Source organism: Bufo gargarizans, chromosome 4 (genome assembly GCF_014858855.1).
Source record: "Bufo gargarizans isolate SCDJY-AF-19 chromosome 4, ASM1485885v1, whole genome shotgun sequence".
In the NCBI taxonomy this organism is placed as follows: Eukaryota; Metazoa; Chordata; class Amphibia; order Anura; family Bufonidae; genus Bufo; species Bufo gargarizans.
Window position 1 is genome coordinate 497,583,871 of NC_058083.1, and position 23,126 is coordinate 497,606,996.

General features: G+C 46.9%; 1 protein-coding gene across 1 annotated transcript in view; it reads left to right on the forward strand.

Annotated features, from left to right (window-relative positions):
• Window positions 1-23,126, forward strand: part of LRPPRC (leucine rich pentatricopeptide repeat containing) — a 184,992-nt gene that overhangs the window by 85,852 nt on the left and 76,014 nt on the right. Inside the window, exons 21-22 of the mRNA XM_044289233.1 lie at window positions 9,409-9,539; window positions 13,556-13,641. Of these exons, the coding sequence (XP_044145168.1) occupies window positions 9,409-9,539; window positions 13,556-13,641 (217 nt within the window). The remainder of the gene's footprint in view (window positions 1-9,408; window positions 9,540-13,555; window positions 13,642-23,126) is intronic.

Below are 23,126 nucleotides of genomic sequence, written 5' to 3' on the forward strand. Positions count from 1 at the left end.
ATCAAAACAAATGCAAAGAGTCTGGTGTTCATAATTATAAATTATGCAGCAGTAGATGGATGCAAAGTATGTGGATGAGCCATCCATATCTGTTTCTCTACAGTTGAATTCTGAAAGCATTGTTTCTTTAAATATATGCTCTTATTATAGAAAGAAAACAGCGCCACTGTTGTCTCTAGGTTGTGTCTGGTATTGCAGTTCAGCTTAGAGGACGCTGTGCATTCTCTCATGGAGATGGTGGCACATCTGGATGCTCTGCCTAGGGTGTGTTGCCGTCTCCTGATATTAATGACCTATCCTTAGGGTAGATCATTCATATCCAATCAGTCAGGGTCCGAAACTCCCGACCCCTACACATCAGCTGTACCATGGAAGTAGCATTGTGAATGGATCAGGAAGCACAACTCCCTGTAGTAGCCGTGCTGCGTTAACATTCACCCTAATTGGAGCTGAGCTGCAGTAACCCAGCATGGCCACCAAACTTTGGATGGAACCGTGCTTCTTGTTCTATTTAAAGTACTAGGTCCAGCGCCAGAGGCTGCAGGTAACGGCTGATCTGTGGAGTCTGAAATGTTGGACTTTCACAGATCAGATTATAATGACCTAGCCTAAGGATAGCTCGTCAGGAGCGCCAATGCCTTCTCAAACACAGCTGGTCGGCAGGGGTCCCGGGAGTCGGACCCCCACCAATATAGGTCATCAGTATACAAACCTTGGAAAATTCCTTTAAGTCTCCTCTTACAGGGTATAGTAGAATGCCAGTAAGTTCACTGTAATGCAGAAATGTTTTTTTATTTTTATTTTTTTTAAAGGGGTTGTCTCCCTTCAGTAAATTGCATTTATCATGTAGAGGAAGTTAATACAAGTCACTTACTAATGTATTGTGATTGTTATATTGCTTCCTTTGCTGGTTGGATTAAGGTTTCCATCTCATTATACTATGTTTGTTTCCATGGTTACGACTACCTTGCAATCTATGAGTGGTGGTCGTGCTTGCACACTATAGGGAAGCAAAAGCCCCCGCCATCACAGAAGCCAGCATTTTTTCCTATAGTGTGCAAGCACGGCCACCACTGATGGATTTTCAGGGTGGTCGTAACCATGGAAACAAGCCGTGTATAATGTGCAGGAAAAATAAATCCAGCCAGCAAACAAAGGAAATTGGCTAATAACAATACATTAGTAAGTGGCTTGTATTAACTTTCTCTACATGATGAATGCTATTTGCTATAGTGAGACGATCCCTTTCTTTGTATTGAAATACTTTGTACAAGTATCAAAGCATCGTAAAAACTATATAGATTTATTAATCATATTGACCTACAGAAGGAGATCCTTCTTTTTGTATACAGTGAACAGTGTAAAAACAAAACCCAAATAAATGACCATGGTGGAATTATTGTTTATTATTATATATTTATTTTATTTTATTTTTTATTTTTTTTCCTTTTTCACCCCACAAACAATTTTTGTTCAGTGTTTCACAATAAATTATATAGAACGTTAAAGGGGTCACCAGGAACATCACTGATAAACCAGGCACAGTGCCTCTTAGAGCTAGCTCAGCTTAAAGGGAACCTGTCACCGGGATTTTGGATATAGAGCTGAGGACATGGGTTGCTAGAAGGCCGCTAGCACATCCGCAATATCCATAGCTCTGTGTGCTTTTATTGTGTAAAAAAAATGATTTGATACATATGCAAATTAACCTGAGATGAGTCCTGTACGTGAGATGAGTTAATTTGCATATGTAACAAATCATTTTTTTTTTTACACAATAAAAGCACACAGAGCTATGGGGGCTGGGTATTGCGGATGTGCTAGTGGCCATCTAGCAACCCATGTCCTCAGCTCTATACCCAAAATCCTGGTGACAGGTTCCCTTTAATGTAATGATACCTTTCACTTAGCTATCTGTTGCTTCATTCTGGAGGAAAAGTACTTTAAATCCATATTAGAGTTAACAGTTAAGTGCACTGAGGGCGGGCCCAAGACACTTGCCCCTCCTTCTGCCAGCCCCTCCCTCTCTTTCATTAATAGTACCAGTTGGTCATCTCTCCTGGCCATATCAATCAAGAATGCGAGGGAAGAGGAAGCCGGAAGAGCAGGGGTGCAAAGAGTAGCTTGAGCCTGCCCTCGGTGCACTTAACTGCTCATTTGCATGTGGATTAAAATTACTTATTCTCCAGAATAAAGCAGCGGATTGCTAAGTGAAAGTTATCATTACATTCATCTGGGCTTGCCTTGCAAGACAATGGGGGAGATTTATCAAGATTTGCACTTTCTGCGCCGGTCTTGATATCCTCAGCGCCACTGGAGGATGCCATTAGTTTTTCAAGGAGCAAGCCTCGTCATAAATTATGGTAGGCGCATCCTCCTCCAGTCTGTGCCTCTAAACCGTTGAGAACTGCCCTAGATTTAAAGGCCGCGTCTCTTTTGGGAAAGTGGCGATGGTGGCGTAAAATCCGAGAGATGCGTCTATTTTCACAAAGTTCGCCACTTTTCAGGCACAAGGGAGATGATAAATCTCCCCCATTGTGCTTGATTTACCAGTGAATTTCTGGATTACAGAGTCCCTTTAAATAGTACCATTATAAAAGGACAACTCATCCTGCAGGGGAAAAGAGAAAATCCCGACGTTATAATGGTGTAATATTGTTGAAGCTATACTGGAGTGTTTAGGATTGAAGGGGTTAAGCCTGGCATGAGCCTGTGCAGAGCACGCTGCAGCTGCGAGCCTGATAGGACTTGTCATCCGTGCGGAGAGTCCGCTCAGAGCCGCAGCGCCTCTTTATTTCTATCTACATTGTCAAGCAACAGATACGCGTTTCCAGTGATTTGCAAGTCAAATCCGGACATTTCTAATGCTGGGATTGAAATTCCATTTTCCCGTGGAGGCGAAGCGTTTTGCTAGATAAAGGTATTCATACGGTCCGCCACCAGGCATCCAGCTGCACTTCATATTCATTTCTCGAGAGCATCCACAATTTATGGGATATCATCAGACTTTTGGGGGCAATTTCTTGTTCTGAGCGATTTCTCGCCTTACCCTTGGTTTTTTCCGTCGAGAAAATGATTGCGGTTGTGTATTTCGTATCTCCGGAAATCCACTTTGAGGACTTGGTTGTGACAACATTACAGATAACATAGTATTTGAAGCCTGAGATAATTTGAAGGTTTAGTCCTCGACAGGCTGTGTTTAGAGGAATCTTCAGTTTTGTGCCAGCGACATTTTCGCTAACCTTTTCATGCAGTCTTATCGCACACAGTAGTCCGTAATTGTGTTTTGTGTTAAACACATCATAGATGTGGTATTACATGGATATGGGGGAGGGGAGGGTCATTTTTCTACCTTCCTGTTTTATTTCCCTATATGTTTCACATAACCTTATAGGTTTTACAATCTCCACACTGTAATCTCCTGAGTGAAGGACCATGTACAGCTCCAAGGAACTTTCTCTAAGGCCTCATGCACACGACCGTTGTGTGCATCCGTGGCCGTTGTGCCGTTTTCAGTTTTTTTTCGCGGACCCATTGACTTTCAATGGGTCCGTGGAAAAATCGGAAAATGCACCGTTTTGCAGCCGAGGCCGTGATCCGTGTATCCTGTCCGTCAAAAAAATATGACCTGTCCTATTTTTTGGACGGACAACGGTTCACGGACCCATTCAAGTCAATGGGTCCGTGAAAGAACACGGATGCACACAAGATTGGCATCCGTGTCCGTGATCCGTGGCCGTAGGTTGCTTTCATACAGACGGATCCGAAGATCCGTCTGCATAAAAGCTTTTTCTGATCTAAGTTTTCACTTCGTGAAAACTCATTTCCGACAGTATATTCTAACACAGAAGCGTTCCCATAGTGATGGGGACGCTTCTAGTTAGAATACACTGCAAACTTTGTACAAGACTGCCCCCTGCTGCCTGGCAGCACCCCATCTCTTACAGGGGGATATGATAGCACAATTAACCCCTTCCGGTGCGGCACCTAAAGGGGTTAATTGTACTATCATATTCCCCTGTAAGAGATCAGGGCTGCCAGGCAGCAGGGGGCAGACCCCCCCCCCCCCTCCCCAGTTTGAATATCGTTGGTGGCACAGTGTGCCCCCACCATCGCCCCCCCCTTCCTCCCTCTAATGTTAGAAATCGTTGGTGGCACAGTGTGCCAACCACCATCGCCCCCCCCCCTCCCTCTATAGCAGTAACAACATTGGTGGCAGTGTGCGGCCTCACATTTCCCCCCCCCCCCCCATCATTGGTGGCAGCGGAGTTCCGATCGGAGTCCCAGTTTAATCGCTGGGGCTCCGATCGGTAACCATGGCAACCAGGAAGCTACTGCAGCCCTGGTTGCCATGGTTACTTAGCAATAGTACAACAGTATAAGATTCATACTTACCTGCTTGCTGCTGCGATGTCTGTGACCGGCCGGGAGCTCCTCCTACTGGTAAGTGACAGTTCTTTAGCAATGCGCCGCACAGACCTGTCACTTACCAGTAGGTGGAGCTCCCGGCCGTTCACAGACATCGCAGCAGCAAGCAGGTAAGTATGAATCTTCTACTGTTGTACTATTGCTAAGTAACCATGGCAACCAGGACTGCAGTAGCGTCCTGGTTGCCATGGTTACCGATCGGAGCCCCAGCGATTAAACTGGGACTCCGATCGGAACTCAGCTGCCACCAATGATGGGGGGGGGGAAATGGGAGGCCGCACACTGCCACCAATGTTGTTACTGCTATAGAGGGGGGGGGGGGGCGATGGTGGTTGGCACACTGTGCCACCAACGATTTAATACAATAGAGGGAGGGAGGGGGGGGGGCGATGGTGGGCGCACACTGTGCCACCAACGATATTCAAACTGGGGAGGGGGGGGGGGGTCTGCCCCCTGCTGCCTGGCAGCCCTGATCTCTTACAGGGGAATATGATAGTACAATTAACCCCTTTAGGTGCCGCACCTGAAGGGGTTAATTGTGCTATCATATCCCCCTGTAAGAGATCGGGTGCTGCCAGGCAGCAGGGGGCAGTCTTGTACAAAGTTTGTAGTGTATTCTAACCTGAAGCGTCCCCATCACCATGGGAACGCCTCTGTGTTAGAATATAATGTCGGATCTGAGGTTCACGAAGTAGCTCATATCCGACAGTATATTCTAACATAGAGGCGTTCCCATGGTGATGGGGACGCTTCAAGTTAAAATATACCATCGGATTGGAGAAAACTCCAATCCGATGGTATAAAAGAACTCCAGACTTTACATTGAAAGTCAATGGGGACGGATCCGTTTGAAATGGCACCATATTGTATCAACATCAAACGGATCCGTCCCCATTGACTTGCATTGTAATTCAGGACGGATCCGTTTGGCTCCGCACGGCCAGACGGACACCAAAACGACTTTTTTTTCATGTCCGTGGATCCTCCAAAAATCAATGAAGACCCACGGACGAAAAAACTGTCACGGACCCCGTTTTTGCGGACCGTGAAAAAAAACTGTCGTGTGCATGAGGCCTTACTCTGCGTCCATTAGTCCCGAAATTCTGATGGTCCAGCAGTTTCTGCTTTTATGGGATTCCTACATTATTTAAAGCAAAATAATAAAACAAATAATAAAAATAAAACAATAATCCCAAACTATACTCATTGGCGTAAAATAAGCTACCAAGAAGGAGTTGTTAAATGGAGTGAAACTTCCTGTGTGTGGATGTAATGATGATTAGATGAAAGTGATTACAATATTAGAGTAAAAGGAGAAGTTTATTGTGGGGAAAACTGCAATTTAAGGGAGTCTCTAGGACCCTGTTGGGTGACCTTGTTAGCCTGGATACCGGATGAGGTACGGCCTCTAGCCTGGATACCGGATGAGGTACGGCCTCTAGCCTGGATACCGGATGAGGTACGGCCTCTAGCCTGGATACCGGATGAGGTACGGCCTCTAGCCTGGATACCGGATGAGGTACGGCCTCTAGCCTGGATACCGGATGAGGTACGGCCTCTAGCCTGGATACCGGATGAGGTACGGCCTCTAGCCTGGATACCGGATGAGGTACGGCCTCTAGCCTGGATACCGGATGAGGTACGGCCTCTAGCCTGGATACCGGATGAGGTACGGCCTCTAGCCTGGATACCGGATGAGGTACGATTGAGCATGGAGGCATACAGGTTATGGTATCCTGCGGCACATTTGCCCCCAGATACAGCTGGACTTGTAGATCAATCAAACCTGTAGGTTGCTGAAGATGGCGTCCCAGCTGGTCCCATAAATGCTTGATTGGCAATAAATCGGGTGACCAAGTAGCCAAGGAAGTCTTGTAAACTGGTGGAGACATTCCCGGGAAGCCTTTGCTGTGTATGGGTGAGAATTATCCTGCTGAAAAATGCCAGTTGGAAGCCCTGCTATGAGAGGCAACACACGTGGCCCAGGATGTCCTGCATGTATCGTATTAGTGTCCCTCTCGCCACTACTAGCGGTGACTGACTGTTGCATGCGATGTCTCACCAGATCATCTCACCATCAGTTGGGCAGTGGCTCCACAGCTAAGACAGGGTGGAAGTGCTCACCACCAGGACTTCATACTTAAACCCAACCATCATCTGTTCCCAAACAGAACATGGGTTTTCACTAAAAACAATGAGTGCAGTCTGTAGCAGTCCAGGTTTCTCGTTCATGACACCACTACAAATGAAGATGGTGGTGACTGGTTGTCTATCTACAGCAGGACATGTAATGGGTGCCATGACACCAAATATTCTTCTGCTAAGCGTCTGAACATGATCCAGGCAAAGGCAGGGATGTGTAGTGAAGAGGACACATGTGTCTGGATGGTGGACAAAGAAACCGTGGGAGCTGTTTGTGCTTGTTCTCCGATCAAATGATCCTCTCTACTGGTGACCTGTCTGAGCCGTCTGGAGCCTGTTCAGTGTGCATGCTCTCGCATAACCAGTGCTCCTAACAGCTAGGTCAGAACGCCCTTGATAGCAGACAGTTGGTTGAAATCCTGCTCCTCTCAGTCCAGTGATGCACCACCTCTCACAGTCTCAACTGGGCAAAATGTTTTTGAGTGTGTCGTAGAGGCATGTCTAGTAGTCAGCGATCGCTTGCCAAGAGGTACACTACCCAAAAGCAGCATCTGAAAGTCTTTTAAGTGGAGGAAACACTTTTATACCCTCTTGTGGCAAGACCCATTGTCCAATCAGACCACACCTGTAATCATTTACATAACTGCCTGAGACATAACTGAGTGCAGAGTTTTCAGCAATCTGACCTTTCTATTGGGGGTGCGTTATTGTTTTTGTCAATGAGTTTATTCACTCAATCTCCCACCCATCCAGCGAGGATGGTCCAGCAGTGTCGCCTGTCTTTGTTCTCCAGCGATGACATATGTACTGCCATGTGACAACTACAACCTGAACGGTCACATGACCTGCTACAGGCATCAATGATCATTGGTGATCACTACAGCACATCATCCCTAGAGTTTATAGAGAGTAAGGAAAAAGCAAGGCATCCATGTTGGTTCAGAGAGCGATTGAAGGTGAGGAGTGGTTTTAGAATATTTTTTTTTTTTGACTGCACACAGAGTTCTCCAGCGTTGGGAGAAACATGGCTGCTTTCTTCCAGAAACCTGTCTGTAGGTGGTATTTGGTATTGCAGCCGTGCTCCTTTTACAAAAAAAAATGACATTTTTTAAATCGGGGATGCGGCCTTCCAGCTGTTGAAAAACTACAATTCCCAGCATGCCCTAATGGCTTTAGGCTGTCCAAGCATACTGGAAGTTGTAGTTTTATAGGCATCCCTGGTTTAAATCGTGTTTTTATGTTAAAACATGTTATTTTTGTAAAATTTTTGCTGGAGTTACTTTTAATTTTCAGTGTCACTTATTTATTTATTTTTAAACTAAACGCTCAGTTTTTGTGCTGGCCACTAAGACTAAGAATTCTAGACACTAGTTCTTGGTCCGTACAGCTCACCTTACTGCAGATATCTCGTTATCACAGGCAGGATTACATTGACAGTTATCTTACATATAACGTATTTTTCGCCCTATAAGACATACCTGCCCATAAGATGCACCTAGGTTTTAGAGGAGGACAATAAGAAAAAATATATTTTTCTTTAGACCGCAGATCAGAGCTCCAATGTTAAGAAGACCCCCAATCAGACCTCAGATCAGCCCCCCCATGGTACAGATTAGCCTACCATGCCACAGGTCAGTCCCCCAATGCCACAGATCAGCCCCCAGTTTCAGAATAAATAAAAAATAAAAAATCCACTTACCCCTCCTGCTCTGGCCGCAGCTCCTCACTTCCAGCATTCTCTACCTCTCCCTGCCGTCGGCTGTGCTGTGACCCGACACTCACAGGTGTGTGCAGCCACAGCACAGTTGACGGCAGAGGACCAGGAAGCGGTGAGAACAGAGCCCGGAGAACATTAGTATTCACCCCATAAGACTTAGTAATACTTTTCCCCCACTGTGGGGAAGGAGGGAGGGAAGGAGTGCATCCTTTGGGGCGAAAAATACGGTATACGTAAAAACGCATTCACAATAGGTGATATTACAGCTTATCTACTCCCTCCTGACCTCTGCACAGGTCACAGAGCATGCCTAGAAAAATCACCCAAGTCGATGAGGTCCCCTCCAGACCATTGTCTATGGCTCATAGTGGCTGCTGTAAAGCATCTCTCTAAAGGGCAAGATGGCCGCCCCCATAATCATGTTCAGAAAATAGAAGTAAAAAACTCTACAATCTGAAAATAAAAACAGATCAGTTAAAGTTTTCTGTTGGGGATAAGCTGAGTATCGATTACCTGATTGTTTCCCGTCGTGCCCAGAATTATGGGGGGCCTATCGTCTATTCAGATGCCGTACCACTTGTGATCTAGAAACCGTTATTTTAGCTTGTGGACCTTCCAGTTTTTCAGACCTGATATACTTTGTGCTGTTTGCCTGTTTCTAGTGTGGAAAAAGTGGATTCAAGCAGTGTCCTAATATTTGTTGGGGTCTGGAAATCGTTAGCAAGTATGATCTGATTATTCTAAGTTATGCTGCGCATGAAAACTGGGAGTTATTGATGTGTCAGTAAATGGGCTGCAGACTGGCTTCCAGTGGTGCCGCTCGCAGCCTATGTGTTTGATGCAGCGTTTTGGTTTATTTGAAGGGGTGAATGTGACAACCTGTGTTGCTATAAAATTGCGCAGTTGTTACATGTGAGTTTACCTTCATGGCGACAATCAATACACATAACCGATTTGTCAGCAGCTTACTGATGGTTTCCTAGCTGCATTTTTATCCGAAATCAGTGTATTAGGAATATGCTTAGTTTAGCTTTTGATATAGAAGATGGAGCGGTTTTATCGAAAAGTTTAACCCACTCAACGCTCACATGACGGTAAAATATCCACTTTTCCTTTTCCAGGATTTGCCGAAAGCGCTGCAGTTAAAAGCCAAATACGGAGACGACTTTACCTTTGGCATGTATATGAGGCTCCTGTCTATATGCTGTGAAGAAAATAACGCACAGGAGGCGCTAAAGGTGAAGAGAGAGATGTAAGTAGACAGGAGAGTGCGCTCCATTCATGGCACTCCGCAGATCCGTGGTGATGATGGTGCCCCTTTACTCACTGGAGACAGCTGCTTTGACAGCTCAACCAATATTCATCTGTGAATTTACGAAGAACTATTGACAGGTCTGGGAAGCGAGTGTCTCGTGCAATCAGGTCCTAGAGAGTTGATTGCTTCATTGTCGCCTCAGTGCACAAAATGGTTCCGTAGACGATGTCAAGTCCTGAAGAATTTTTAGCCGAATTGAATAGTTGGTCCTTAAATCTTAGTTTACCGCACTTCCTCATTATGTAATCTGAATAGGTGCGACATTTATAGATATCGGCGCTCCATTTGGTCTGACGCAGTGCTCCAAAACCCCTGCATAGACATTGGGGGACATTTGTCAAAACTGGTCTAAAGGAAAACTGACATGGCAACCAATAAGATGCCACCTTTCATTTTCCAAAAGAGCTCTAAAAATGAAAGGAGGAATCTGATTGGTTAATCTCTGCAACCAAGACAGTTTTCCTTTACACCACTTTTTGATAATTATCTTCCATTGAGTTTAAAGGGTTTGTGCCTGCCTACCATTGGTAGCACCACTAATCGTGAGATTCCCTAAATTCAGCATTCAGTCCATTCACTCCCTGTGGGATTGTAGGAAATGGCATACAGGGTACAGCATTCGGCAATTTCCGACTGTCCCATAGAGAGTGATAGCAGTAGGGGGGGAATCGGCAACCCCGTTCTGGTGATTAGTACACAGACGGACCCCCAACGATCAGTTGCTTCTCTCCTATACTATGGACAGCTGCTGAATTTTTTTACTTGCTACAAACCCTTTAACTTATTAAATTATGACTACCTGTAGCCACCACTAGAGGGAGCTTACTGCATCTTGTACAGGTCCTTCTCAAAAAATTAGCATATTGTGATAAAGTTCATTATTTTCTGTAATGTACTGATAAACATTAGACTTTCATATATTTTAGATTCATTACACACCAACTGAAGTAGTTCAAGCCTTTTATTGTTTTAATATTGATGATTTTGGTATACAGCTCATGAAAACCCACATTTCCTATCTCAAAAAATTAGCATATTTCATCCGACCAATAAAAGAAAAGTGTTTTTTTATACAAAAAAGGTCAACCTTCAAATATATATGTTCAGTTATGCACTTAATACTTGGTCGGGAATCCTTTTGCAGAAATGACTGCTTCAATACGGCGTGGCATGGAGGCAATCAGCCTGTGGCACTGCTGAGGTGTTATGGAGGCCCAGGAGGCTTCGATAGCGACCTTAAGCTCATCCAGAGTGTTGGGTCTTGCGTCTCTCAACTTTCTCTTCCCAATGACCCACAGATTCTCTATGGGGTTCAGGTCAGGAGAGTTGGCAGGCCAATTGAGCACAGTAATACCATGGTCAGTAAACCATTTACCAGTGGTTTTGGCACTGTGAGCAGGTGCCAGGTCGTGCTGAAAAATGAAATCTTCATCTCCATAAAGCTTTTCAGCAGATGGAAGCATGAAGTGCTCCAAATTCTCCTGATAGCTAGCTGCATTGACCCTGCCCTTGATAAAACACAGTGGACCAACACCAGCAGCTGACATGGCACCCCAGACCATCACTGACTGTGGGTACTTGACACGGGACTTCAGGCATTTTGGCATTTCCCTCTCCCCAGTTTTCCTCCAGACTCTGGCACCTTGATTTCCGAATGACATGCAAAATTTGCTTTCATCCGAAAAAAGTACTTTGGACCACTGAGCAACAGTCCAGTGCTGCTTCTCTGTAGCCCAGGTCAGGCGCTTCTGCCGCTGTTTCTGGTTCAAAAGTGGCTTGACCTGGGGAATGCGGCACCTGTAGCCCATTTCCTGCACACGCCTGTACATGGTGGCTCTGGATGTTTCTACTCCAGACTCAGTCCACTGCTTCCAAAGGTCCCCCAAGGTCTGGAATCGGTCTTTCTCCACAATCTTCCTCATGGTTCGGTCACCTCTTCTCGTTGTGCAGCGTTTTCTGCCACACTTTTTTCTTCCACACTTTTTTCTTCCCACAGACTTCCCACTGAGGTGCTTTGATACAGCACTCTGGGAACAGCCTATTCGTTCAGAAATTTCTTTGTGTCTTACCCTCTTGCTTGAGGGTGTCAATGATGGCCTTCTAGACAGCAGTCAGGTCGGCAGTCTTACCCATGATTGCGGTTTTGAGTAATGAACCAGGCTGGGAGTTTTTAAAAGCCTCAGGAATCTTTTGCAGGTGTTTAGAGTTAATTAGTTGATTCAGATGATTAGGTTAATAGCTCGTTTAGAGAACCTTTTCATGATATGCTAATTTTTTGAGATAGGAATTTTGGGTTTTCATGAGCTGTATGCCAAAATCATCAATATTAAAACAATAAAAGGCTTGAACTACTTCAGTTGGTGTGTAATGAATCTAAAATATATGAAAGTCTAATGTTTATCAGTACTTTACAGAAAATAATGAACTTTATCACAATATGCTAATTTTTTGAGAAGGACCTGTATGTGCATTGACCTGAGTAATAAACTAGAATGCCATAAGCTCCCCCTAGTGGTGCCTGCAGACAGCAAATATTTTATCACCACTTAGGGTATTGGGCACTCTGTATGATAAAGGTTAAAGGGGTTGTCCGGGTTCAGAGCTGAACCCGGACATACCCTTATTTTCACCCCGGCAGCCCTCCTGAGCCTGGCATCGGAGCATCTCATGCTCCGATGCACTCCCGTGCCCTGCGCTAGATCGCGCAGGGCACAGGCTCTTGTGTTTTCAATAACACACTGCCGGGCGGTAACTTCCGCCCAGCAGTGTGTTCGGTGACGTCACCGGCTCTGAGGGGCGGGCTTTAGCTCTGCCCTAGCCGTTTTACTGGCTAGGGCAGAGTCAAATCCCGCCCATCAGTGCCGGTGACGTCACCGGGCTGCCTGTCAGCCCCATAGAGAGCCCGGTATGTCACCGGAACTCAGAAAAATGCCTTTGCCCTGCGCGATTTAGCGCAGGGCAAAGGAGCGCATCTGAGCATGAACTGCTCCGATGCTCATGTCAGGGGTGCTGCCGGGGTGAAAATGGAGGGATGTCCAGGTTCAGCGCTGAACCTGGACAACCCCTTTAAGTTCCTCCAACTATAAATGTATCTGAAGATTTGTACATATGAAATTTTGAGGGGCGGGGGGGGGTTTGATTGCAGAGGGGGGACATGACTAGGATTAGAAATTGTTTTCCCCCAGAGCAGTGCCTCAACTGTCCACAGGTTGTATCTGGTACTGCATCTTCTTAGTTCCATTGAATTGAATGGGGCTGAACCACAATACCACTTACAACCTGTCGACGGCAGCCATGTTTATATATATTTATTTATTTATTTTTTATCCCCTTTAGGCTACTTTCACACTTGCGGCAGAGTGTTTCGGCAAGCACTTCCGTCGCGGGAACTGCCTGCCGGATCCGGCAAAATGTATGCCAACTGATGGCATTAGTAAGATCTTAATGCCTGATCAGTCCAAAAAATCATTGAAATGCCAGATCAGTCTTTCCGGTGTCATCCCGCAAAACTGATCCAGGATTTATTTTATTTTATTTTTTTACCTTTTTTTCGGTCTGCGCATTCCGGGACTTTGAATGCCGGATCTGGCTCTAATACATTCCTATGGAAAAAAAATTCAGGCAAGTCTTCAGTTTTTTTTTTCACCGGAGATAAAACCGTAGCATGCTGCGGTTTTATCTTTTGCCTGATCAGTTAAAATGACTGAACTGAAGACATCCTGATGCATCCTGAACGGATTACTCTCCATTCAGAATGCATGGGGATATGCCTGATCAGTTCTTTTCCGGTATTGAGCCCCTTGTGACGGAACTCGGTGCCGGAAAAGAAAAACGCTAGTGTGAAAGTACCCTTAATTTGTAGATTTCAACTGGAATCCGTATTTTATATTTAGTAGCAACACTGTATAACAGTATATCAGTGCTAACACTTTTTTGTCTTCTCCCTCACACAGAGACCAGAAAGGGTTCACTGCTGTTCCCACCACTCAGAAGTATGTCACCCTCTTAAGGGTCCTTACAGAGAACGGTTTAATAGAAGGTAACACCAGCGCCTTACATGCATTATCTTGTGTGGTAAAAGTATCTTGGCACCAAAATAACAAAAAACCCGACTTACAGTTAATGGTATATCATGCCCCAGAAAGTGCTTGAACGTTTTACATACAAATTTGCATGTGAATTCACCCAGAGCCGCTTGGCCAGTGCAGGCCATTAGTTTTAATGGCTTGGCAGGCTTGTCATTTACATTTGCACAGCTCAGTGGCTTTTGCATTTCTGTAGCGCTTCTTTTTTTTTTTGCTGCTTTTTTTTTTTTTTTATTAGCTTTGCTGTTTGGATTGAGTTTGAAGATCATGACTTATGGCATAAATTGCGTATGTGCCCAGACTAATGGCTTGCTTTGTGCTTAAGGAGGTCTGATGGCTGAACAGGAACCTAAAACTGCAACCTTCCTGGAAAGGGACAGTGGCCCCTGTAATGCCTGTGCGCGCGTGTGTCTGTATAGAGACATACGTATGTGTAGATGTCATTTGTGTGTGTGTATGTGTATATATATATATATATATATATATATATATATTTATATTTTTTTTTATATACATTATTATAGTTAATTTTTTTATTTTGTCATTTATTAAAGGGGTTTGTCCACAATAAACATTTATCGCCTAACCACAGGATATGTTTGCTAGCTTCCCCCCCCCAATCACGAGAAGGGGGGTCCTGTGTCCCCTTTTGGAATTGAACAGCGGTAACATGTGCACACTACAGCTCCAGTCAAAGGACTGATAGCCGACCACCGCACCAGTCAAACAGAGGACAGGGACCCCAATAGAGATGAGCGAATTAATTTGTACGAACCGATACTCTTTTCTCTAGACGCCTGTTGTCTGTGGGGGTCACAAAGGTTGGACGAATCATATATACTTATATGTGGACAGAATTGCGCTTCACTAGGCTGATAAAACTTGCTGACAAGCCTTGTGGACGTTTTAGGTTTCAACCAACTTTCCCAAAACTGTCTCAGCGATTTGAAATGAGAAAATAAGCTGTCTTTTCAGAAACGGCGGCTCTTCTCCGTGGGCCAGTCCAGTATTACAGCTGTTCTGTTCGCTTCAATAGAGCTGAACTGCAATAGCGGACGTGGCCTGTGTAAGAGTGGTGCTGTTCCTGGTAGGACAGTAGACCCTCCTTAAAGGGAACCTGTCACCGGGATTTTGTGTATAGAGCTGAGGACATGGGTTGCTAGATGGCCGCTAGCACATCCGCAATACCCAGTCTCCATAGCTCTGTGTGCTTTTATTGTGTCAAAAAAATGATTTAATACATATGCAAATTAACCTGAGATGAGTCCTGTCCCTGACTCATCTCGCATACAGGACTCATCTCAGGTTAATTTGCATATGTATCAAATCTGTTTTTTGACACAATAAAAGCACACAGAGCTATGGGGGCTGGGTATTGCGGATGTGCTAGTGGCCATCTAGCAACCCATGTCCTCAGCTCTATACACAAAATCCCGGTGACAGGTTCCCTTTAAGTAGCCTGTGTGTGGTGTTTTATTTTAAATGGCTTTTTCCAGGATTTTATAACAGATGACCCATCGTCTTGTGAGCGCTGAGACCTTCTCGCAGCTTACCAAGCACAGCGCCTTTAATTGTATAGCGACTGGTGTCACATTCAGCCCCATTCACGTAAATGGGGCTGAGCTGCGCCTAGGCCAATGACCGATGAACAATGTTGTCGCCACAGCGCCAGTTCCTTCTCAAACAGCTGATCGGCGGTGGCCCTGGTGTCAGACCCCCACTGATCAGATACTGATGACCAATCCAGAGAATAGGGGTATTCCCATCTCAGACAATGAAGGCATAGGATATGCCCCTATTGTCTGATAGGTGCGGGTCCCACCACTTGCACCTACAACGAGAACAAAGCAGGGAGCGCTGTGGCTGGTGGACCCCGGATTTCCCGGGGTCTGTCCACCACCAAGAGCAGCTCCCATAGAAGTGACTGGGAGCGCACCGCGCATGCGCGGCCCCCGTTCCCATTCATTTCTATGGGGCAGACGGCAATAGCCGAGCCAGCGCTTGGCTATTTTCGGCAGTCCCATAGAAATGAATGGAGGCCAGCTGCACCCTCCGTTCATTTCCCCGCTCCGTTCTCATTGTAGGTGCGGGTCCCAGCACCTATCAGACAATGGGGGCATGTCCTAGTGATATTCCCCCCCCCCCCCACTGTCTGAGAAGGCAAAACCCCTTTAACTTTTTTTTTTTTAACCTTATTGAAAATGTACTCGTGGATACTTGGCCAGGGAGCCGAGCATTGCCCTTCATTCAGTTGGTGACCATATTAACATTTTGAATTAAGAAGCCGGCGGGGCATCCGTCGCTTCCCATAACGGCGAGCTATTTTATTTACATAAGGTCGATTGCGTTTAAATATGTGAAGATTTACAGGCACATTCCAATTTTCAAAGAGGCATCGCGAAGACGGCGCGCTCGCTCATTACACATCTCATCAGCTGCTCTGCAATATGGCCCTCGGTAGAAACATTACGTGCTTGGCCAGGCCGCTGGAAGTAAATTTAGCTTTAAGCTTCCCTTTATTGTTTAAAATATGTACCAGCGTAGGGAGATGTGCAGAATCAATGAGCCAATGCACTGAATATAAATAAAGCAGAAGTAACTCGTTCGCCTCTAGCCCCGCGCAGGACGGCCACTGGTGAGGAATCCACATTTTCTACGCTTTATTTGCAGAGTGTAATTATTTTCTCGACTGTTGCTTTTCCCTCCACCACTTGCGAAAAAACAGCATTAAACTGCTTTAACCCCATAGGTGTCATGTTGTCAGGGTTAAAATTGTAATTATCATTCACCCCCCCCCCCCCCCGGCCATTTTTTAATGAGAGATGACTTATCATGACCTTGGCTTGTTCCTCCCCCTAAAGTTCCCTTCTTTGAGGTTTGTTAAAGCATGTTGGAGAAGTTGTTGGATCTTTTTGTTTTGTCATCGTCCTTTTGCCAAATACGTCTGCAGCCTTAGATTGGGAGAATGTTTGTAGCCATTGACACTTGTATGCCCACAGCAGCACAGAGGGTTTCTGTTCATTAGTGCACATCATCATCATAACAAGGTCTCGTTATTTAGATAGAAAGGTGTAGATTAATGGAAGTTTTTACTGGTGTGTCGCCTACATGGTTCTAATTTAGATAGGTTTGGGCTTTTTTGGTAGCCATTGAGATTTGTATGTTCACTGCAACGTGTGTGTAGGTGGATGGGGGGGATCGGGAGGGGATGGTGGGAAATAAGAGGGGGGATCTGGGGTCGATGGAGGGAAATATTTGGGGAGTGGAGGGGGAACAGGGGTGGATGGAAGGAAATAAGTGGTAGGATTGAAGGAAATGGGGTGTGGATGAAGGTAAATAAGTAGGGAGGTGGGGTGTGAATGAAGGGAAGTGGGGGGTTGGAGGGAAATAAGAGGGTGTTTGGGTGGGTAGTGGATCGAGGGAAATAAGTAGGGGGTGGTGGATGGAAGTAAATAATAAGGGAGTCTGGGATGGATGGATGGAGGTAAGTATGTGGGGGGTGGATGAAGAGAATTAAGTGGAGGTTTGATGGAAGTAAATGAGTGGGGGAGGGGGTGACAGGAAATAAATGGGAGGTGGATGGAGGGAAAAAGTGAGGAGATGGGCGTGAATGCAGGAAAGTAAGTGGGGGGTGGAAGGAAGGAAATAAGCGGGTATGTGGGTAGATGCAGGGAAGGCGGGAGGGTATTGGTTGGAAGAAAGTAAGTTGGGGTAGATGGAGGGAAATAAGGGGGGTGGGGAGGAAGGATGGAAATTGGGGGGGGGGGGTGGACTGGATGGAGTGAAATAAGTGGGTTGGTGGGTAAAGTAAATTGGGTGGGTGGTTGGATAGGTGTCATTTGTGGGGACGTTTGTTATGCAGCATCCGATAAAAATGGTGAAACTGCATTAAAGATGCATTACTTTTTTTCTTAACTTTGTATGGGAAGTTTCCTGCTTCTGCCATGGCTATCTCTAACCATGTTCTCTACTTTCACACTGGCGTTTTGGGTTTCCGTTTGTGAGATCCGTTCAGGGCTCTCACAAGCGGTCCAAAACGGATCAGTTTGCAATGGAAAAGAATCCACTCAGAATGCATCAGTTTGCCTCAGTTCCGTCTCCATTCCGCTCTGAAGCGTTTTGGTGTCCGTCTGATGAAACTGAGCCAAACGGATCCGTCCTGGCACACAATGTAAGTCAACGGGGGCGGATCAGTTTTCACTGGCACAATAGAAAATGGATCCGTCCTTCATTGACTTTCAATAGTGTTCAAGACGGATCCGTCGGTGCTGTGTTACAGATAATACAAACGGATCCGTTCTGAACAGATGCATGCGGTTGTATTATCTGAACGGATCTGTCCATGACACAAGACGTCCGCGTGAAAGTAGCCTTAGATGTATTTGTTCTATTTTATGCCTTGTTCTGTTAAAGGTAATTGCGATGCAGAACTCCAGCTGACCTGCATAGACATGTTTACGGTTGCCTACCGGTAGCCACTAGGGGGAGCTAACTGCATGTTATACAATAAATTCCTATGCTCCGCCTAGTGGTGGCTGCGCCCCCTATACATGGGAACCACAGCCCTGCGTATAGAATATGAAATGTTTTACCACCAAATGTTGGTGGGAAAAAAATTGGAGTTTTACTTTAAAGGGTTTCTACCACTTAGGTGTCACATATTTAGCTGTCAGACACTAGCGATCCGCTAGTGTCTGCTCTGGCCAACCATCCTAATATAATTGCTTTTGGGGCGGTGGTTTGGCTAAAAAAACTACTTTTATTAATATGCTAATGAGCCTCTAGGTGCTATGGGGGCGTCATTAGCACCTAGAGGCTCCGTCTACCTTCAGAAACTGCCGCCGCCGAGCGCGTCCCTCCAGCCCGCCCATCTCCTCCTGAATGCGATCCTCGTATGTATTCTGCGCATGCGCAGTGAATGTCTGACCGCTTCCTTGCTCAGACATCTCCACTGCGCCTGCGCGATGACGCCATAGTGCTCCGAGGAACAGGCGCAGTGGAGATGTCTGAGCAGGGAAGCTGTCAGACATTTACTGCGCATGCGCCGAATACAGGCGCTCACAAGGAGGATCGCATTCAGGAGGAGATGGGCGGGCTGGAGGGACGCGCTGGGGGCGGCAGTTTCTAAAGGTAGACGGAGCCTCTAGGTGCTAATGACGCCCCCATAGCACCTAGAGGCTCATTAGCATATTAATAAAAGTAGTTTTTTTAGCCAAACCACCGCCCCAAAAGCAATTATATTAGGATGGTTGGCCAGAGCAGACACTAGCGGATCGCTAGTGTCTGACAGCTAAATATGTGACACCTAAGTGGTAGAAACCCTTTAAGGTCTCTATCATTGGATTTCTGCTTATAAGAATGCAAATGGCTAGGAAGCCTAAATTCTTCCCATATAATGGCCGTGGTATGCTGGCACAGTGAATGTAGGACAAGTTCGCATGGAGCATGTGGTCTATAGAATGTCACATGTGATTAGTGTCAGAGATTGCCACCGTTCCTCCTGGTCGGAAAATGCATAGATATGTAAATGTAGCACGGCGGTCGCGTCAATACATTGGCGGTGTAATGGAGCATATAGCTGTGAGGAGAATCTGGGGCTCGTTCACACTGCCGCACCACCACCAAAGTTTGCAGTTTGTATGTCTCAGACATACGCATGATGTTTATTTTCATCCATCACAACAGGGTTTTTTTTTTGCTGTGTTTAAACAAAGTTGTGTTTTTTTAATTTTTGGCTGTTTTCCTCTTTTAGTTCGTCATTGATAATACATTGTCTTTCTGTATCAGTCAGCACAAATAACTCCCCTATGTACATAGGTAATCCATTGTCAGTTTACTGCTGCTGTGAGGGGAAGATGTTATCTGTAAGGTAATCCTCGTGATAATAGGAGATACAGAATTAGGATGACAGCTTTATTGATCTTTTGATAGATCTAGATAAAGATGCCCACAAAAGAGCATTGCATCGATTAGACTTCACATCCGTTGCAGTTTCCGGCATGTGCCAGATTCGGGAATTCCAGTATTTTGGTGGAACTGAATACTGGAATTTAAACGTCAATCTGAACCTAGCCTTAGTGAAATTTGTACTGCATTAAGTCACTGTGTCTGACTGCAATCATGGCCTAATTGAAAAAGTCATTTGAGTCTGTCGAAGGTGTTGGGCTACTTTCACATTTGCAGCACAGCTCTCCCCATTGACTACAATGCGGTCCGGTGGAGATCCAGCCACTGCCCACCAAATATACCGGGATTCAGCTGGACAAAAAAATGCTCCGCACAATGATTTTTATCCAGCCTATTCCTAGCTTTCTGTGCCGGAACAGCCTGCCAGAGAACTGTGTTGCAAATGTGAAAGTAGCCTTAAAGGGAGTCTTTCACCTAATCTGAGCGTTTTAGACCGCTCAGATCAGGTTATAGACTCTTTGACCCTCATTACAGTCGTACCCTTTCTGTGTCCCTCGTCCAGATCATGAAAAAAACACTTTCTAGCCCATTACATTGGGGGACACAGACCATGGGTATAGCTTAAGCCCCCACTAGGAGGAGACACTATGCAAATAAGAAAAAAACAGCTCCTCCTCCACTGGCTATACCCCCATGCTCCAACAGGAGGACCTCAGTTTTAGATTAGTGTCGGATAAGGAGGTGACACTCCTGCTCCTGCAGGGTTGTCCCTATAGTATTTTCTTCTCCTGTTTGTTTTTTTGCTAAACAGAGGACGCAGGGTCGCATGGTGCGTCCCTGGTCTCTCAGCAGAGCAAGCGCCGGGGTCGAATCTTTGCGTGGATTTCGGCCCTCTCGGTCACGCAGTGCAGGGAGGTCTGGTTGAAGGTATGGGACGCCGACGCTTCCTCCAAGCACTCCCTCACTAACCTCCCCTTTGCGGGCTCCAGGCTCTTCGGTGCTACGCTGGACGAGATTATCTCTGACGCTACGGGGGACAAGAGCACACACCTGCCCCAATCTAGATCCAAGCGCGCCTTCAGAGCTCGCCCCTTTGGCTCTAGAAACCAGTTCTTTCGAGACAGCGCCCTCCTCCCGCGGCTCTCGGTACTCCCGCAAGAAGCCTTCCTTTAAGCCTCAGCCTTCCTGGCGTCCGTGGGCACAATTCCAGGGGAGTTCTGCCCGCCCCGCGGCTCCCAAGCAGCTTCTTTCAGCAGGTCGAGAAGCCTGGACCCTGAAAATTGTAAATTCTGGTTACAAGATAGAATTCGCTTCTAGACCTCCGGAAAGTTTCTTCCCTTCTCAGGTTCCGGGGGATCCGGCCCGAGCCTCGGCCCCTTTTACAAGTGGTCTCTTCCCTTCTGGTCCGGGGAGTAGTTGCCCCAGTTCCTCTGGAGGAACAGGGTACAGGGTTCTACTCGAATCTCTATGTGGTGCCAAAGAAGGAGGGATCTGTACGTCCGGTCCTAGACCTGAAGCTCTTTAACAAGTCCTGTCTGGTGCGGAGGTTCCGGGTGGAATCCCTCCACTCCGTTATTGCTTCTCTTCTTCCAGGGGAGTTCCTCACATCAGTGGACATCCGGGACGCCTATCTGCATGTCCCTATCACAGAATCTCACCACAGATTCTTGCGCTTCGCCATTGGCGGCCGTCATTATCTCTGTTGCCCTACCTGGATGACATACTGATAAAGGCTCCCTCTCGTTTCCAGGCCGAAGACAGCGTCAGGTTCACTATTCAGACTCTGCAGGAGTTTGGCTGGCTGATCAACTTCCCGAAGTCCTCTCTCCAACCTTCCCACAGGGTGACCTTTCTGGGGATGATTCTGGACACCACTGCAGCCCGGGTATTCCTTCCGGATTACAGGTTCTCATGGATACGGGAGTCGGTGTCTCGCCTTCTGCATTCTCCGTGTATCTCCATCAGGGAGTGCTTGCAGGTTCTGGGGCTTATAGTGGCCTCCTTCAAGGCTGTTTTTTGCCCAGTTTCACACTTGGCCTCTGCAACAGGCGATCCTGTCCTTCTGGGACAGGACATCGAGGGGTCTGGACTCTCAGATCCGCCTACCTCCTCGGGTTCGCATGGAACTCCCGTGGTGGCTGTCCCTTCAGAATCTGGCTTCAGGGAGATCCTTCTTCCCAATCTCCTGGACAGTCGTCACCACCGATGCCAGTCTCCTGGGTTGGGGTGGCGTTCTCCGGGCTCGGACGGTTCAGGGGGTGTGGTCAGAGGTGGAAGCCCGCCTTCCGATCAACATACCATGTCCAGTCGGACAATGCCATAGCTGTGGACTACATCAATCTTCAGGGCGGAACGCGCAGCCTGGCGGTGAAGCAAGAGGTGAAAGGGATCCTCCAGTGGGCGGAAGCTCATGTTCCAATATTGTCTGCAGTGTACATCCCAGGGGTTGAAAACTGGACCGCCGACTTTCTCAGCCGCAACATGGTGGATCCGGGTGAGTGGTCTCTGCATCCGGACGTATTCGAGGACGTCTGTCGCCGTTGGGGCAGCCTGGACGTTGACCTGATGGCGTTCAGGCTCAACAACAAGGTTCCCGCGTTCCTGGCCCGAGCTCAGGATCCGGAGGCGTACGAGGTGGACTCTCAGGTGTCTCCGTGGCGAGACTTTGCGCTCCTCTGTCTTCCCACCACTGCCTCACTCCCAAAGGTTCTTCGCAGGGTCGCGGCGGAAGGGATCACAAGCACACTCATCGCCCCCGATTGGCCTCGCCGCGCCTGGTTCTCGGAAGGCACTCGGATGCTGGCAGACATTCCTTTGCCTCTTCCTGTCAGGGAGGACCTGCTGTCTCAAGGACCGCTCTTCCACCAGATTTTACAGCCGCTTCGTTTAACCGCGTGGCTGTTGAGACCTCCATTTTGAAGAAGAGGGGCTTCTCAGACTCTGTCGTGAAGACCATAATAAGAGCCAGGAAACCAGCTTCCTCCCGGATATACTATCGTACCTGGAAGGTCTTTCTTGCCTTTTTTGTGAGAAGTTAGGTATTTTTCCCCTTCGCTTCTCAGTTCCGGTGATCCTCTCTTCTCCCCAGTCGGGTCTTGAGATGGGAATGTCCCTGAGCTCTCTGAAGGGTCAGGTCTCTGCTCTGGCCATTTTCTTTCAGCGGTCTCTGGCTCTGCTCGGTCCGGTGAGGACCTTCCTACAGGTGGTGGTGCATTTGGACCCTCCCCTGCCCCCCTGGGATCTGAACCTGGTTCTGTCTTTCCTGCTCCTTTGAGCCCCTGAGGGACATTTCCCTGAGTCTTCTCACCTGGAAGGTGGTCTTTTGGTGGACATCACCTCTTTCTGGAGGGTATCGGAGCTGGGCGCCCTTTCCTCCAAGGAGCCCTTTTTGGTCTTCCACAAGGATAAGGTGGTACTGCGCCCAGTCCCTTCTTTTTTCCCCCGCTCTGGCGAACTCCAAGGAGCGCGCTCTCCATTCTCTGGATGTTGTCTGTGCTTTGCGGGTGTACCTGTCGGTTACTGCCCCATTTCT